Source organism: Hypanus sabinus, chromosome 14 (genome assembly GCF_030144855.1).
Source record: "Hypanus sabinus isolate sHypSab1 chromosome 14, sHypSab1.hap1, whole genome shotgun sequence".
In the NCBI taxonomy this organism is placed as follows: domain Eukaryota; kingdom Metazoa; phylum Chordata; class Chondrichthyes; order Myliobatiformes; family Dasyatidae; genus Hypanus; species Hypanus sabinus.
The window spans coordinates 2,058,760-2,075,210 of NC_082719.1; the positions used below are offsets into that span (position 1 = coordinate 2,058,760).

Below are 16,451 nucleotides of genomic sequence, written 5' to 3' on the forward strand. Positions count from 1 at the left end.
TTCTCTCTATATATACTGCATGGTGGTTTGCAAACTGAGATTTTAATCAGCTGGTCCTCCATCCTTTTCCTAATATATCATTGCTTATAAACTGGCAGAGGATTTATAAAGAGGATGTCTTTTGTTTTTCTGTTGGTCTTGAAGGAGTTACAGAATTTAAAACAATTGACAATTTTGGACATAATTAAAGCATGTACATCAGTTTTAATAATGATGGAAAGGTTAGAGTAGTTGAGTAGTTATGTTTGCCATGTGCTGAGTTAGACAGGCTCAGCTGGAGTTGTTCGTAGAACACTCTGATTGGTACAAGTGCCCCAAAACTCTTCCAGCTTTAATTGCTTTCTATGATATATGCATCGAATCGTACTGATGCTGAAGCCAGGCAAGGGGACTGGTCTTTGATGTGTTGCCCAGACCTGGAATATCCTCATGCACCAACAAGGCTCACACAGGACAACTGCTTGTTTTTCAGTTTCCTTTCCAGATGCATTAGTACCTTTACAACAGGAGCAAAGAGAGAATTTTCTTCAAATTAAAGTTATCTAGATTACAGAAGCTCCTGACCTATGTTCAGGCTGCTCATTGTATATTAAATTCACCAAAGCTATTGCATATGCAGAAAACAGGAGTTGGTGAGTGGCTAGTTAGGAAAGATGATTGCAGTTTGCCAAACCTTCTGTCTTCATGCATAAAGAAGATTAAATGTCAGTTGGCATGAAAGATGGTTTAATTTCACTGTTCATTAACTAACAAGCAGGTATATCCTTCCACGAATTACAAAAGGAATGGTCCCTACAGACCTGAGGTCAAATCAACAAGAGCCTGCTGCTGTAATAACAACCACAGCCCATCTTCACCAAGGGCACTGTACTGCTTCGTTCCACACCTAGTGTGCTCTCACGTTAACGCAAGGAATATCCAACACTTTTTCCTTCCCCGCTGAATTGTGACAAAGGCATGACTTTCCTATATCAGTGCATGGGTGCATTTGCCAGAACTAAATTTGAAGTAAAGCATGATGGTATTCACTCAATTAAATGGACAAATTGAGTAGAGAAGGCTGAAACGCTAAGCACTGCCAATGTGGCTGGTGTGATGCATTCACCTGGACGTAAATGGAAATTGCTATTACTGCAAGCTGCAGCAATGGCTCTTCTTTCTTCAGAGATTAATTGTGGGTTTCTTCCCTGTACTAGGTCTTGTGCATGTGGAAATTGCAAATCAGCACAGCCCTAGCTACAATAGATGGACTTTGATGGGCCAGAACAGATGATACAGCTGCTTTACTGAGGCAGGGAGAATTATAAACAAAGAACATGGAGGGAAAGCTGGTTTCCGTAATATGCTGCGCTGTGTCCACAACTTTCTGCAGTTTCTTGCAGTCACAGGCAGAGCAGTTGCCATGATGCGCCCAGATAGGATGTTTTCTATAGTGCATCAATAAAATTCGGTGAAAGTCAAAGGGACGTGCCAAATTTCTGTAGCCATCTGAGGAAGTACCGTTACCGGTGAGCTCTCTAGACAGTGGCATCAGTGTGGTTAGACTTGGACAGGCTGTTAGTGATTTCACTCTCAGGAACTTGAAGCTCTCAACTATTGTGACAGAGCTGTTGATGTAAACAGGAACTTTCAGAACCCCCACAGTTCTTGACGACACTGTGATCTCAGCTTTTGAGGCCAGTGTGAGAGCATCATTTAGGAGGTGAATCCACAGAAAGCAGCTGGCCCAGACGGTTAATCAACTGGCTGGGGTATTTATGGTCATCCTGAAACTCTTGCCCATCTTTTTCAAGCAGGCTTCAATCATACCCAATCAGGCCCAAGAGGAACGTGGTAACCTTCTTCAATGACTATCATCCAGTGGCGCTTACATCCATTGTGATGAATGCTTTGAGAAGTTGGTGATGAAACCCTGCCTAATGAGTGATCTGGATACTTTCCAATTTGCTTACCATCACAACATCAGATGCCATAATTTTGACTCTTTGCTCAGCTCTAGACCATCCTGATAGTAAAGATGCATACATACTTCAGGATGCTCTTCATTGACTACAGCTCAGAATTGAAATCATCATCCCCTCAAAACCCATTACTAAGCTCCAGACCTGGACCTTGATATCTCTCTCTGTGACTGGATCCTCAATTTGACAAACTTCTATAGATGCGCAGTAGAGAGTATCGTTACTAGTTGTATCACAGTCTAGTATCGAAAAACCAGTGCCTAGGAATGGAAAAGACTATAGAAAGGATATAAATCAGTCCATCACAGGCAAAGCCCTCCTCATCATTGAACACATTTACATGGAAAACTGCCAAAAGAATGCTGTATCCATCATCAAAGACACCTACCATCCAGGCCATGCTCTCTTCTCTTTACTATCATCAAGGAAGAGGTGCAAAAGCCGTAGGTCGTAATCACCAGGTTCAGGATAACTTCACTCACCACAACTCTGAATTGATTTTACAACCTACAGACTCATCTTCAAGGACTCTGTAAAACTTGTGTTTTCAGATTTACAACTCATTTTCTCAAAATTCTTTTTTGCATAGTTTGTCATCTTTTGCACATTGATTGTTTGACAGTCTTTGTTTATGTTTAGTTTTCATACATTCTATTGTTTTTTTATAATTTTTTCCTGTAAATGCTTGCAAGAAAACGAATCTCAAGATAATGGTAACATGCGGTATACATACTAATGATAAATTACTTTGAAAATGTATACTGCCTCCCTTCCTGAAATCAATGACCAGCTTTTCTGTTTTGCAAACTTTGAGGGAAAGGTTGTTATTATGACATTTAACTTGGCTCTGTATCTCCTTCCTGTCCTTTGACTCATCATTATTTGAGATATTTGAACTCACTATGGTGGTATCATCTACAAACTTATAGATGGAGTTAGAACAGAACCTGACCGCAGAGTCCTGAGTGCATAGGAAGTAAATTAGGGGATTGAAGATACCATCTTATTCAATTCGATTCAAGTTTAATTTTTCAACTATACATGAATAAAGCCAAACAAGACACTGTTACTCTGGGGCCAAGGTGCAAAAACATAATACCAACAGTCACACACAGCACAAAGCACACATAGCATTGCAAGCACATATAAGATATCAGTAAAATACAGTGATGGAAAAAAAAATAGTCCAGAACCCAGACCCTAAATCCATGAATGCCGCAGAAACCTGTCGAGCACAATACAGCTTGTCTTCTGTCAAACGAACACAGGGGCAGCATTGATTTCAGCTTGGAGGCCATGCCACACCAGCCCAGTGGAGCACAACGGCTCTGACATCTCTCCTCTGGCGGCTGTAAATAGGCGACATTGCGCCTTGAGGCCTAGTCCTCACGACGGAGGCCACTCAACTCCCCCACCAGTGTTGAGAATAATCGTGGAAGAGATGTTTCTGTCTATCCTTACTGATTGCATTCTGTTGATCAGGAACTCAAGGATCCAGTTGCAAAGCACCCAGGTTTAGGGATTTGGATATGAATTTTCTTGGAATTATGTTATTGAAGGTTGAGCTATAGTCATTTCACAATAGTTTAATGTAGGTGTCTTAAATTATCCAGCTGCTCAAGAGATAAGTGTAGGGAGATCTATTTCAGCAAGAAGTGAATTGAATGGAGATGATGCGTGCTCCAAGCATTTCAGGGTGGTAGATGTCAGAGGCACTAGGCAATAGTCATTAAGGGATGTCACCTTGATTTTTAAAGGTACCAAGATGAAGGGTCTTACAAAAGTAGGGAGAGGTTAAAAGTCCCTCCAAGTACCCCTGCCAGCTAATCTCTGAATACCACTGACCTAGATTTCAGTCAGGAGTGGATCACTGATTTCGGGTTTGGGAACACCCGGCATGTCTTTTTTGGTACACAGCCCTGAAACTACTTGCTGATAAAATCCATGGCGGTAGCTGAATACTCATCTAAGTTGGCTGCTGAGTCTTTGAACAGAAACCAGTCTACCGACTTAAAGCAGTCATACAGAAGCTCATCTAATTTCTCAAATCTTCACTGAATTGCCTTCTTTACTGAATCCTCCTGGTTCAGCTTCTGTTTTTATGTAGGGTGAAGGAGCACAGTTTGGTTAACTGATTTGCCAAAGTACAGTTACGAACGTAATTATATTACATAGTCTTAAAAGAAGTGTCTGCAAAAAAAAACATAAGCCACCAGAGAACTGGAGGCTGAGTCACTAAGTGTATTAAATAGATGGATTTGGTATTAAATTGGCTTCTTGCTCTCATGTTTCTAAAGTTACTTCCTTAAAATGTCCCCACTTTAAAAAAAGATAGGGCTGAGGTTATAATCTGAAGTTGCTGAGAGTGGAAGGCTAGCAAGTGCATAAATGAGACCTGAAGATCATGTTGAAAACTTCACTGTAACTGTGTTGGAAGCCGAGAGCAGACAGGTTAGAGGTAGAATGGGATGGGGAATTAAAGTGAGGGAACATAAGAAAAGGGTGGTCATACTTATACAGTGATGCAAGGTGTGTTTTTTCTGGTCGAAAAGCCAATAAGAGTGTAGAGCATTGGTGGAAAAGGTTCTCATTTAGTAGAAACAAAAATTGGGATGAATTCAAATGGAAGAATCTCCCTGCAACTCAAAAATACTAAGTTTTATATTCTTAAGATATAGTAGTGACAGATGATTGATACCCCATTCAAATGTGACAGTGGTCATGTCTGGTGTGCTTGTCTCAAACCTGTCATGGGTTGGATTCTGTTGCTTCTTCAATTGTGCAAAACCATATCCAGCTCTGCTACCTGGTTCAGTAATACCAAATATATTTAAGTAGGCAAAGGTGTGGCAGATAGAATCAGAAAAATGCAAAGTTATACATTTTGTGAAGTTAAACCTGGTCAGGACTTTTACGTAGAACAGAGAAGAGTACAGCACAGGAACAGGCTATTCAGCCCACAATGTTGTGCCAGACCAGCTAAAAAGCAAATCAAAACCTCCCAAACATTAATTTCACCTACCTTTACAATGTCTATATCCTTCTATCTTCCTTACGTCCGTGTACTTATCTAAACGTCTCTTAAAAGCCTCCAATGTATTTGCCTCTAGCACCATACTAGGCAGCGCGTTCTGGGCATCCACCACTCTGAGTGAAAAAACATACTCCTTACATCTCATTTGAACCTAACCCCCTCTCACCTTTCATGCATGCCCTCTGGAATTAAGATATTTCATCGCTGGGAAACAGGTACTCCCTGTCGACTCTATCTATGCCTCTCATAACCTTATAAACTTCTATCAGATCTCCCTTCAGCCTTAGCCATTCTAGAGAAAACAACCCAAGTTTATCCAGCCTCTCATAATAGCACGTGCACTCTAACCCAGACAGCATTCTGGTAAACCTCTTCTGCACCCTCTCCAAAGCCTCAACATCCTCCCTATAGTGGGGTGACCAGAACTGTATGCAATACTCCAGATTTGGCCTTATCAGAGTTTTATAAATTTGCAACATGACCTCTTGACTTTTGAACTCAATTCCTTGATTAATAAAAAAACGCATTCCATAACCTGCCTTAACCACCTTATCGACATGTGTAGCCACTTCCGAGGAGCTATGAACTTGGATCCCTAGATCTCTCTGTTCAGCAACGCTGTTAAAGGATCTTGCCCTTGACAGTGTACTGTCGTCTAGCAGTTGCCCTACCAAGGTGCAATACCTCACAGTTTTCTGGGTTCAATTCCATTTGCCATTTCTGCCCATTATCTATATTGTGCTGTAGTCTTTGCCTGCCTTCTACACTATCCACAATGCCACCATCCACAAGCTTACTAACCCATTTTCATCCAGGTCATTTATATATATATCACGAACAGCAGAGGTCTCAGCACAGATCCCTGCGAACATCACTAATTAGAGACCTCCAGCTTAAACAAGTCCCTTCAACCTCTACCCAGACAATTTAATGAGTACTTTAGATCTGTATTCACTAAGGAAGACACAAGCAACCTCCCAGATGTATGGATGGGCCAAGGACATAGGGTAACAGAGGAAATGAAACAAAATGACATTAGGAAGGAAACGGTGATGAGTAGACTGATGGGACTGAAGGCTGACAAATCCCCAGGTCCAGATGGTCTGCATCCTAGGGTACTAAAGGAGGTGGCCCTGGAAATTGCGGACGCATTGGTAATCATTTTCCAATGTTCCTTAGATTCAGGATCAGTTCCTGAGGATTGGAGAATGGCTAATGTTATCCCACTTTTTAAAAAAGGAGGGAGGGAGAAAACAGAGAACTATCGACCTGTCAGCCTGACATCAGTGGTGGGAAAGATGCTAGAGTCCATTATTAAAGATGAAATAGTGGCATATCTAGATAGCAGTGATAGGATTGGGCTGAGCCAGCATGGATTTACCAAGGGTAAATCATGCTTGACTAATCTATTGGAGTTTTTCGAAGATGTAACCAGGAAGTTAGACAAGGGAGATCCAGTGGATGTAGTGTACCTCGATTTTCAGAAGGCATTTGATAAGGTCCCACATAGGAGATTGGTGGGTAAAATCAAAGCTCATGGCATTGGGGGGAAGACATTGACATGGATAGAAAACTGGTTGGCAGACAGAAAGCAAAGGGTAGTGGTGAATGGGTGTTTCTTGGAATGGCAGGTGGTGACTAGTGGGGTGCCACAGGGCTCGGTATTTGGTCCACAGCTGTTTATGATTTACGTCAACGATTTAGATGAAGGCATTGAGAATAACATCAGCAAATTTGCTGATGATACTAAGCTGGGTGACATGTGATGAGGATGTTAGGAGAATTCAGGGTGACTTGGATAGGCTGGGTGAGTGGGCAGATACTTGGCAGATGACGTTTAATGTGAATAAGTGTGAGGTTATCCACTTTGGGAGTAAGAACAGGAAGGCAGATTATTATCTGAACGGTGTAAAGTTAGGTAAGGGAGAAATACAAAGAGACCTAGGAGTCCTTGTTCATCAGTCACTGAAGGTGAATGAGCAAGTGCAGCAGGCAGTGAAGAAGGCTAATGGGATGTTGGCCTTTATTACAAAGGGAATTGAGTACAAGAGCAAGGAAATCCTCTTGCATTTGTACAGGGCCCTGGTGAGACCACACCTGGAGTATTGTGTACATTTTTGGTCTCCAGGGTTAAGGAAGGACATCCTGGCTGTAGAGGAAGTGCAGCATAGATTCACAAGGTTAATTCCTGGGATGTCTGGACTGTCTTACTCAGAGAGGTTAGAGAGACTGGGCTTGTACACACTGGAATTAAGGAGATTGAGAGGGGATCTGATTGCAACATACAAGATTATTAAGGGACTGGACAAGGTAGAGGCAGGATATATGTTCCAGATGCTGGGAGAGTCCAGTACCAGAGGGCATGGTTTGAGAATAAGGGGTAGGGCATTTAGGACAGAGTTAAGGAAAAACTTCTTCTCCCAGGGAGTTGTGGGGGTCTGGAATGCACTGCCTCGGAAGGCAGTGGAGGCCAATTCTCTGGATGCTTTCAAGAAGGAGCTAGATAGGTATCTTATGGATAGGGGAATCAAGGGATATGGGGACAAGGCAGGAACCGGATATTGATAGTAGATGATCAGCCATGATCTCAAAATGGCCGTGCAGGCTCGAAGGACTGAAAATTGTCTACTTCTGCACTTATTGTCTATTGTCAACAGGGTCTTGTGATCGCAGGAAGAATGACCAAAATAGTCACTCACAGTTACACTTCTTTCATGCACCAACTCCAATGTCCTTGCGTAGCCGATGGCAGCACAGTCTGCATCCAGGTCAGCATTTCCGAACCCTCTCTGACCGGCTTCTCTTACCCTCGACCCCTCCACCCAGCTTTTCTTTCTGCTGGCCCACTCGCCTGGCTTCTCTTTCTCCCGGCCTGTCACTCTAAACAACAAACTGATCAGTTATGTGGTAGACTTGCTGTACCCATTGTTGTTGGAGTACAGTATAGTCTAATAATAATTAAAGAAACATATTTTAAAAAGGGAAGTGCTCCTTTGGTCGGTCCCTGCGAGGACGCTGCATTCGAGCGTGGCGCTATCTTAACAGAAGTGAATATTATGATCAGTTCCCCCTAAGGGTTCTTTTAATTTAAGCTCACTAATCAATTCTGGTTCATTGCACAACACCCAATCCACAGAGAATAGCTGATCCTGTAGTGGGCTCAACCATTAGTTGCTCTAAAAAGCCCTTCCAATCCAGCACCAATCGACTTTCCTAATCTACCTGCATATTGGAAGACGATCATTTTGGCATGCATTTTCTCTCTCCCATTGTAATTTGTAGACACCATCCTTACTGCTGTCTGGGGGTCTGTATACAACTCCCATTATGGTCTTTCTTTACCTTTGCTGTTCCTTATTTCTATCCACAATGATTCAACACCTTCCAACCCTATGTCACCTCTTTCCAATGATTTAATTTCATTTTTTTACAACAGAGCAATGCTGCCCCCTCTGCTTTCCTGCCTGTCATTTTGATACATCGTGAATGCTTGGACATTAAGCTCCCAGCTGTACTCTTTCAGCCATGATTCAGTGATGCCTGCAACATCATGCGTGCTGATCTGTAACAGTGCTGTAAGTTCATCAGCCTTATTCAGTATACTGCCCACATTCAAATACAATACCTGCAGACCTGTATTCATCCTTTTTAATTTTGTCCACCTTTTACATTGCAACTTATCCTCTTGATTGTAATTTTACCCCATCAACAGCCCCTCCTCACTACCCATTGCCTCTCTTTTTAAAACCAGTTACTTCACCTTCAGCACTACTATCCGACTTTCCTATGATTCTTGTTGCATTGAAATCCCTTGATGTTGTAATTACTTTTGCCAGTATTGTAAAACATTTGCAATTTTTCTTAGCTCTTCTCATCTCATACAAGTAACAGTACATGTTTTCCTTTAACCTAGGTTGCAATTTATTTACATAAAGATTTATTGAGACTGGCATCCCTGCTTCTACAGAAGATTTTTGAAAGCATTCATGTTTGTGTTCTACCTTTTTATTTATAACATTGACTTCTATCTGACTTTGACTTTTTATGCTAATCTATGGTGTGAGAGAAACATTTTCTTCGGACGACTCCTAGATCAGTTCAGAGTACATTTAAATCCACATTTCGCTCACCCCCAGATAAGTTTGCTTTTGTTAGTGGCACTGGGAACTCGCCTGTGGCTAAAGAGGACACAAAGATATTGGTCAAAGTCCCAACAATCTTGTCTCTTGCCTTCGTCAATAATCTGGGGTAATGCCCATCAAGTCTTGGGGTCTTATCCACCTTAATATTCATTAGGAGGCCCAACACCTCCTACTCCTTGACCTCTATATGCCCTAACATATTTATACACTCAGCATTAATCTCCACGTTGGCGCGTGGCCTAGTGGATAAGGCATCGGTCTTGTGATCTGAAGGTCACTGGTTCAAGCCTCAGCTGATGCAGCGTGTTGTGTCCTTGAGCAAGACACTTAACAACACATTGCTCTGTGACATCACCGGTGCCAAGCTGCTTGAGTCCTAGTGCCCTTCCCTTGGACAACATTGGTGGTGTGGAGAGGGGAATGCCTGCAGCTTGGGCAACTGCCGGTCTCCCATACAACCCTGCCCAGGCCTGCGCCCTGGAAACCTTCCAAGGCGCAAATCCATGGTCTTACGAGACTAACTGATGCCTATTTATTTATTAATCTCCATGTCCTCCATATCATTTTCCTTGGTAAATACTGAAGCAAAGTACTCGTTAGGTACCTCATTGACATCCTTTGCATCCAAGCAAATGTTCCCCCCTTTATCCTTGAGTGGACCCACCCTCTCCCCTATTTATCCTCTTGCTCTTGATGATGTATAGAATGCCTTGGGATTCATCTTAATACTACTTGCCAATGACTTCTCATGGCCCCTCATGGCTTTCCTAATTCCCTTCTTTAGTTCTTTTACAGTAAATGATGGGGCTCAAGAGACTGCTGCAGAAGAAAGGGAGGTGTAAGTGTGAACTTCCCTGAAAGTAGTGACAGGCTGGTGGAGGAGTTGGATGGTGTGCTTTGCCTTCATCAGCCATGACCTTGAGTAGCAGAGCTGAAATGCCATGTTACAGCTGCACTTGTGGTATTATGTGAAGTTCTGGTGGTCATACTAATGGAAGGGCGCAATTAAGCTAGAGATGGCACAGAGAAGATTCATACGGATGTTGGTGTGAGTTATAAGGTGAGGCTGAGTAGGCTGGTGCTCTTTTCCACAGAGTGAACTTACAGAGATTTATAAATCATGAGGGGCAAAGATAAGGTGGATGGTCACAGTCCTTTTCCCAAGATAGGAGAGTCCAAATTTACAGGGCATATATTTAAGGTGAAAAGGGAAAGATTTAGAGGGACCTCAGCAGTCTGCTTTTCACACAGGGAATGGTGGATATATGGAACACGCTGTCATAGAGGAAATGGTAGAAGCAGGTACAATTACAGTGTTTAAAAGTCCTTTGGGAAGGTACGTAAGTAGGAAAGGTTCAGAGAGATGCAGACCAAATGCAGACAAATGGGACTATCTGAGCAAGGTAACTTGGTCAGCGTGAACGAGTTGAGCTGAAGACCTTTTTCATGCGGTTTGACTTTATAATTCTTAACATATCCAGGGTGTCAAATGCCCCAACATTTCATCTAGTATTTCAAAGGCAACACGAGTGAATCTGCAGATGCTGAAAATAAATAAAAACACAAAATGCTGGCAGAACTCAGCAGGCCAGACAGCATCTATGGGAGGAGGTAGTGACGATGTTTCGGGCTGAAACCCTTCATCAGGAGGGTTTCAGCCCAAAGCGTCGTCACTACCTCCTCCCATAGATGCTGTCTGGCCTGCTGAGATCTGCCAGCTTTTTGTGTTTTCATCGAGTATTTCCCTCCTTTTAGCTACTTAGTATATTTTGCACCTCCCTTATCCTGATCTCAACAGTGTGTCCTGGCTTGTAGTTTTGTCTCAGCTGTCTTGAGTTGGCTTCTGTGTTTTTGGCCAAGAATGCCCCACAGTCATGTCCCAGTGTTGAACAAATATATCTATAAACATTTATATTTTGAGGAACCAAACATTGTCTTGTTATTACAGTATTCAATTTCTGAACCACTTTCTGTATAGTGTGTGGGTCCCCGTGACAATGCAGATTCTGCTTATCTGACAGTAGTCCTTATTTACAAAATTACTCTTCATGAATTCAAAGCCAATTATGGCATAAGTATCAATCCATTTTGAAATAACTTGCTCATATCAATATTAACTGTACTCTCTAAGTATAACTCTAGCAATGTTCAGCAAATAAATAATTCAATTTATTTGGTCATCTCAGTATTGTGAATATAATGTGTTATAAGAAAATAAACTGTGTTAAAAGAAAATAAACATCTGGAAGGAGTTTCTGGCTATGCAAACAGTGGAATTGGGGTTCAAAAACACCATCAAAAGTTCTTTTAAAGCTTAAAAAAACCTTCTGTCTATGTGGAAATTACTATTTAACATATCACCAATCTATCACAAGTCTGGCTCCTCTGTGTTAACTTGGGTTGAATTTGCTCACAGGTTACTGGTTGACTGCACTCCACTTGACACCTAATTTATAAACTTTAGGTCTCATGAGAAGATCATCATCTACATCTCTGCTATTTTGACTCCGAAACACTGACAAACTTAAAATTAACACTGCTAACAGAAAAGCCATCACTATTTTTGGTCATACATTGCTTTTTGAACTTACATTGGCTATATCAGCTCTATTGAAACTCTTTCACATCATTTGCAGATCAGCCATATAAACTGCTGTCTAATCTGTCTGTGGTACAGAAGGAATAAATGATAAGATATGATTTAAGAGACTATGTAATTCTAAATTCCATCATGGGGAATGGAAAGTGGTGGAGGGTAATAATGTAGTCTTGCGAGACATACGGTTTACATTTGTGCCTTTTTCTTTGTAGCCTCCTCCCCAGATCTATGATAAACAGCTTGATGAGAGAGAGCACAGTATAGATGAATGGAAAGGTAATGTGAAACGAGTACTCTGATGGCAAATTTGACCATGTAAGTTTGATGAGACAGTTTCTGTGTATGCTGAATATGATTGTATGTTGATCAAATTATGGAAATGGGTAGACTTTAACACAATTGAAAATAGGTGGTTTCTTAACCCATTTTGAGTTCAAAATAGAGGTTAAAATATACTTTTTGATGTCTGCAAACTTTTAACAACAAATAAAACCTAGGATATTTTCAATAGGCAACAAAACCCAAATATTGTTTGGTGATACAAGCCATTATTATTAAGAAAAACAATTTGTGGTAGATTTTGTCCCCTCCATTACCACATCCAAACATACAATATAATTATGATTGTGCATTTTGCTGTGCTTCTGAAAATAGGTTCCATTGACCTTGTGTGACAGAGGATGAGCTATTATCTCCTCAAGTTGCTCCCTATCGAGTGTGTGAGTGATATTAGGGTATTTGTTATACCACAGGACACATGGAGAAGTAGACAGATATAGGAAAAAAATCCAGTGGAAAAGTGGGGAAGATAGAACTGCTCTAGATTGTCAGACTCACTTTTTGACCCCTCCCTCAGCAATGCAATTCCTAAATCCTGGGATCATCTAATTTGAACACATGGGGAAGATGCAGTTGATGCATTGTTGCATCAATATGATGATGGAGGGAGGTACTTTGCCACTAAGAAGGAGATAAAGTACATTAGCCAGACTCTCTGAAGTCAGGAAAAACACACTTATGACAATTGTGCTGTTTCCCACTCTTATAGTACCTTTGGGAAGAGCACAACAGAACCTTTGCTGTTTTTCAGCAGGTAGTTGCTTCTGCTCAGTCTATTGCAGGTGCAAACTGAAATCCCAGAGGAAGCCAAGGGACGTCCCAGATATGACTACAGATATGCTTTGTAGCGTCACCAATTTTTAACATGTCGTTATTCCAAACAGTACCCCTTGTTCCCAAAAGCTCAACACTATCCCTGCCCTGCTTGTGCACAACTTCTGTCAGAAGTCTTCATCTGCTTATCCTTTTTGCAAGACCTTTTCCTGTTGGTGATCTGATGGGCATTATCATCCATTCTTTTCCCTAATGTTGGCCGATGCACCATCCAGAAAATTAAACTGAATAAACTGGCAGGCCAAGGTTAGGAGATAATTTGTTATGACCTCATTGTAGTGACTAGAGAAGTAGGACAGCAACAAATGAAGTTTCCATAACCAATTATGTTACTTTTGTTTTTTAATAACAGAATTAATCTACAAGGAAGTGATGGATTTTGAGGAGAAGACTAAAAATGGTGTTGTGAAGGGACAGCCATCTCCCTCAGGTAAACCCAATAACCCTGTACATTGGAAATAAGATTGATTCTTGAGCAGAGTTACAGTGTTTTCCACCTGTCTCTGTTGAAGTGCTATAACTCTCAATTGAAAGTTTTCTCCAGGTATATGCTGATTTGTTTATCCATAAATTGCTGGTAAGTAGTGAGATAACTTTTTGGCAGCCAGGAGGTCTGAACTAACAGCTGAAGACAAAGGTTTGTTGTATTTTTGCTCTTACTTCTAAAATAGCTATATAGTTGGTGATTCCTGCATTTCTGCATTACCTCTGATACCCACGAACGGATGGTAAATAGTTTTCAATGTTCTTGTTTCAAACAACCAGCTAACCCAGTGTAGTGAAATACAATTAAGCACATACGAAGGATCCATATGGCTGAACAATAGCCATTACCCACTCTTCAAACTTTATCTCTTGCTGCTTGTCACTACTGTGGTGATTGCTTTCTCACTGACATCTTTTTAATACGTTTTCATGATCAAATATCACTGGAAAAGCTGAACTTTATGTTCTAGATAAAAAAAATCTAACTCAGCAAAAAGAATAAATTTCTCAAGGAATGTTTTGTGATAATCAAATCAAATTCAAGAATCATTCTGGTGAATCTTCTCTGAACCCTCTCCAATGTCAGTATATCCTTTCTAAAATAAGGAGCCCAAAATTGCACACAATACTCCAAGTGTGGTGTCACAAGTGCTCTATAGAGACTTAACATCACTTCCCTACTCTTAAATCCTATACCACTTCATTTGCCTTCTTCATAAACAACTCAACATGGAGGTTAACCTTTAGGGTATCCTGCACGAGGACTCCCATGTCACTTTACATGTCTGCATTTTGAATTCTCTCCCCATCTGGTAACCAGCAGCCAGCCAGAATAGGATCCCTTTACTCCCACTCTCTGTTTTCTGCCAACCAGGCAATGTCCACCCATGCTAGTAACTTTCCTGTAATTCTATGGGCTCTTATCTTGGTAGGCATCCTCATGTATGGCACCTTGTTACAGGCCTTCTGAAAATCCAAGTACACCACGCTCACTGCATCTCCTTTGTCTACCCTGCTTGTAATTTTCTCGAAGAATTACAGTAGGTTTGTCAGGCAGGATTTTCCTTTCAGGAAACCATGCTGGCATTGGCCAATCTTGTCATGTGCCTCCAGGTACTCCATGATTTCATCCAATCTATTCCAACAACTTCCTAACCACTGATGTCAGTTTAACAGGTCTATAGTTTCCTTTCTGCTGCCTCCCGCCCTTCTTAAATAGCAGAGTACCATTTGCAATTTTCCAGTCATCTGGTACAATGCAAAAATCTATCAATGCTTGAAAGATCATTCTCTCCAGTTACTTCCTTCCGAACCCAAGGGTGCATTCCATCAGGTCCAGGAGATTTATCCACCCTCAGACAGACATACTTTATTGATCCTGAGGGAAATTGGGTTTCGTTACAGCCGCACCAACCAAGAATAGTGAAGAAATTTAGCAATATAAAACCATAAATAATTAAATAATAATAAGTTAATCATGCCAAGTGGAAATAAAGTCCAGGACCAGCCTATTGACTCGGGGTGTCTGACACTCCGAGGGAGGAGTTGTAAAGTTTGATGGCCACAGGTAGGAATGACTTCCTGTAACGCTCAGTGTTACATCTCGGTGGAATGAGTCTCTGGCTGATTGTACTCCTGTGCCTAACCAGTACATTATGGAGTGGATGGGAGATATTGTCCAAGATGCCATGCGACTTGGACAGCATCTTCTTTTCAGACACCACCGTCAGAGAATCCAGTTCCACCCCCACAACATCACTGGCCTTACGAATGAGTTTGTTGATTCTGTTGGTGTCTGCTACCCTCAGCCTGCTGCCCCAGCACACAACAGCAAACATGATAGCACTGGCCACCACAGACTCGTAGAACATCCTCAGCATCGTCCGGCAGATGTTAAAGGATCTCAGTCTCCTCAGGAAATAGAGACGGCTCTGACCCTTCTTGTAGACAGCCTCAGTGTTCTTTGACGAGGCCAGTTTATTGTCATTTCTTATCCCTAGGTATTTGTAATCCTCCACCATGTCCACACTGACCCCTTGGATGGAAACAGGGATCACAGGTGCCTTAGACCTCCTCAGATCCACCACCAGCTCCTTAGTCTCTTTCACATGAAGCTGCAGATGATTCTGCTCATACCATGTGACAAAGTTTCCCACCGTAGCCTTGTACTCCGCCTCATCTCCCTTGCTGATGCATCCAACTATGGCAGAGTCATCAGAAAACTTCTGAAGATGGCAAGACTCTGTGTTGTAGTTGAAGTCCGAGGTGTAGATGGTGAAGAGAAAGGGAGACAGGACAGTCCCCTGTGGAGCCTCAGTGCTGCTGACCACTCTATCTGACACACTGTGTTGCAAGTGCACGTACTGTGGTCTGCCAGTCAGGTAATCAATAATCCATGACACCAGGGAAGCATCCACCTGCATCACTATCAGCTTCTCACCCAGCAGGGCAGGGCGGATGGTGTTGAACGCACTGGAGAAGTCAAAAAACATGACCCTCACAGTGCTCGCCGGCTTGTCCAGGTGGGCGTAGACACGGTTCAGCAGGTAGACGATGGCATCCTCAACTCCTAGTCGGGGCTGGTAGGCGAATTGGAGCGGGTCTAAGTGTGGCCTAACCATAGGCCGGAGCTGCTCTAGAACAAGTCTCTCTTCATGATGTGGGAGGTCAATGCGACTGGTCTGTAGTCATTGGAGCCACTGGGGCACAGTGTCTCCGGTACAAGAACGAGGCAGGACATCTTCCACAGCACAGGAACCCTCTGGAGACTCAGGCTCAGGTTGAAGACATGGTGAAGTACTCCACATAGCTGGGGGGCACAGGCTTTGAGCACCCTGGGGCTGACACCATCCGGGCCTGCAGCCTTGCTTGGGTGGAGACGTTTCAGCTGTCTTCTCACCTGTTCAGCTGTGAAGCCCACTGTGGTGGTTTCAGGTGGGGGAGGGGTGTAGTCACAAGAGCAGGGTGGCGGGCTGTGAGGAGGGGTAGGAGGGGAGAGTGGAGTATGTGTTGGTTGGGGGCTGACAACAGATGAATCGTGGGGGATGGGCAGGGGC

The 16,451-nt window shown here is 42.4% G+C and overlaps 1 protein-coding gene across 3 annotated transcripts in view; it reads left to right on the forward strand.

Moving 5' to 3' along the window:
• The window catches only part of mapk10 (mitogen-activated protein kinase 10), a 158,816-nt gene that overhangs the window by 129,284 nt on the left and 13,081 nt on the right, over nt 1–16,451 (forward strand). For all 3 annotated transcript variants that reach the window (XM_059988688.1, XM_059988686.1, XM_059988687.1), the window contains 2 exons: nt 11,949–12,012; nt 13,262–13,339. In XM_059988688.1, the coding sequence (XP_059844671.1) occupies nt 11,949–12,012; nt 13,262–13,339 (142 nt within the window). The remainder of the gene's footprint in view (nt 1–11,948; nt 12,013–13,261; nt 13,340–16,451) is intronic.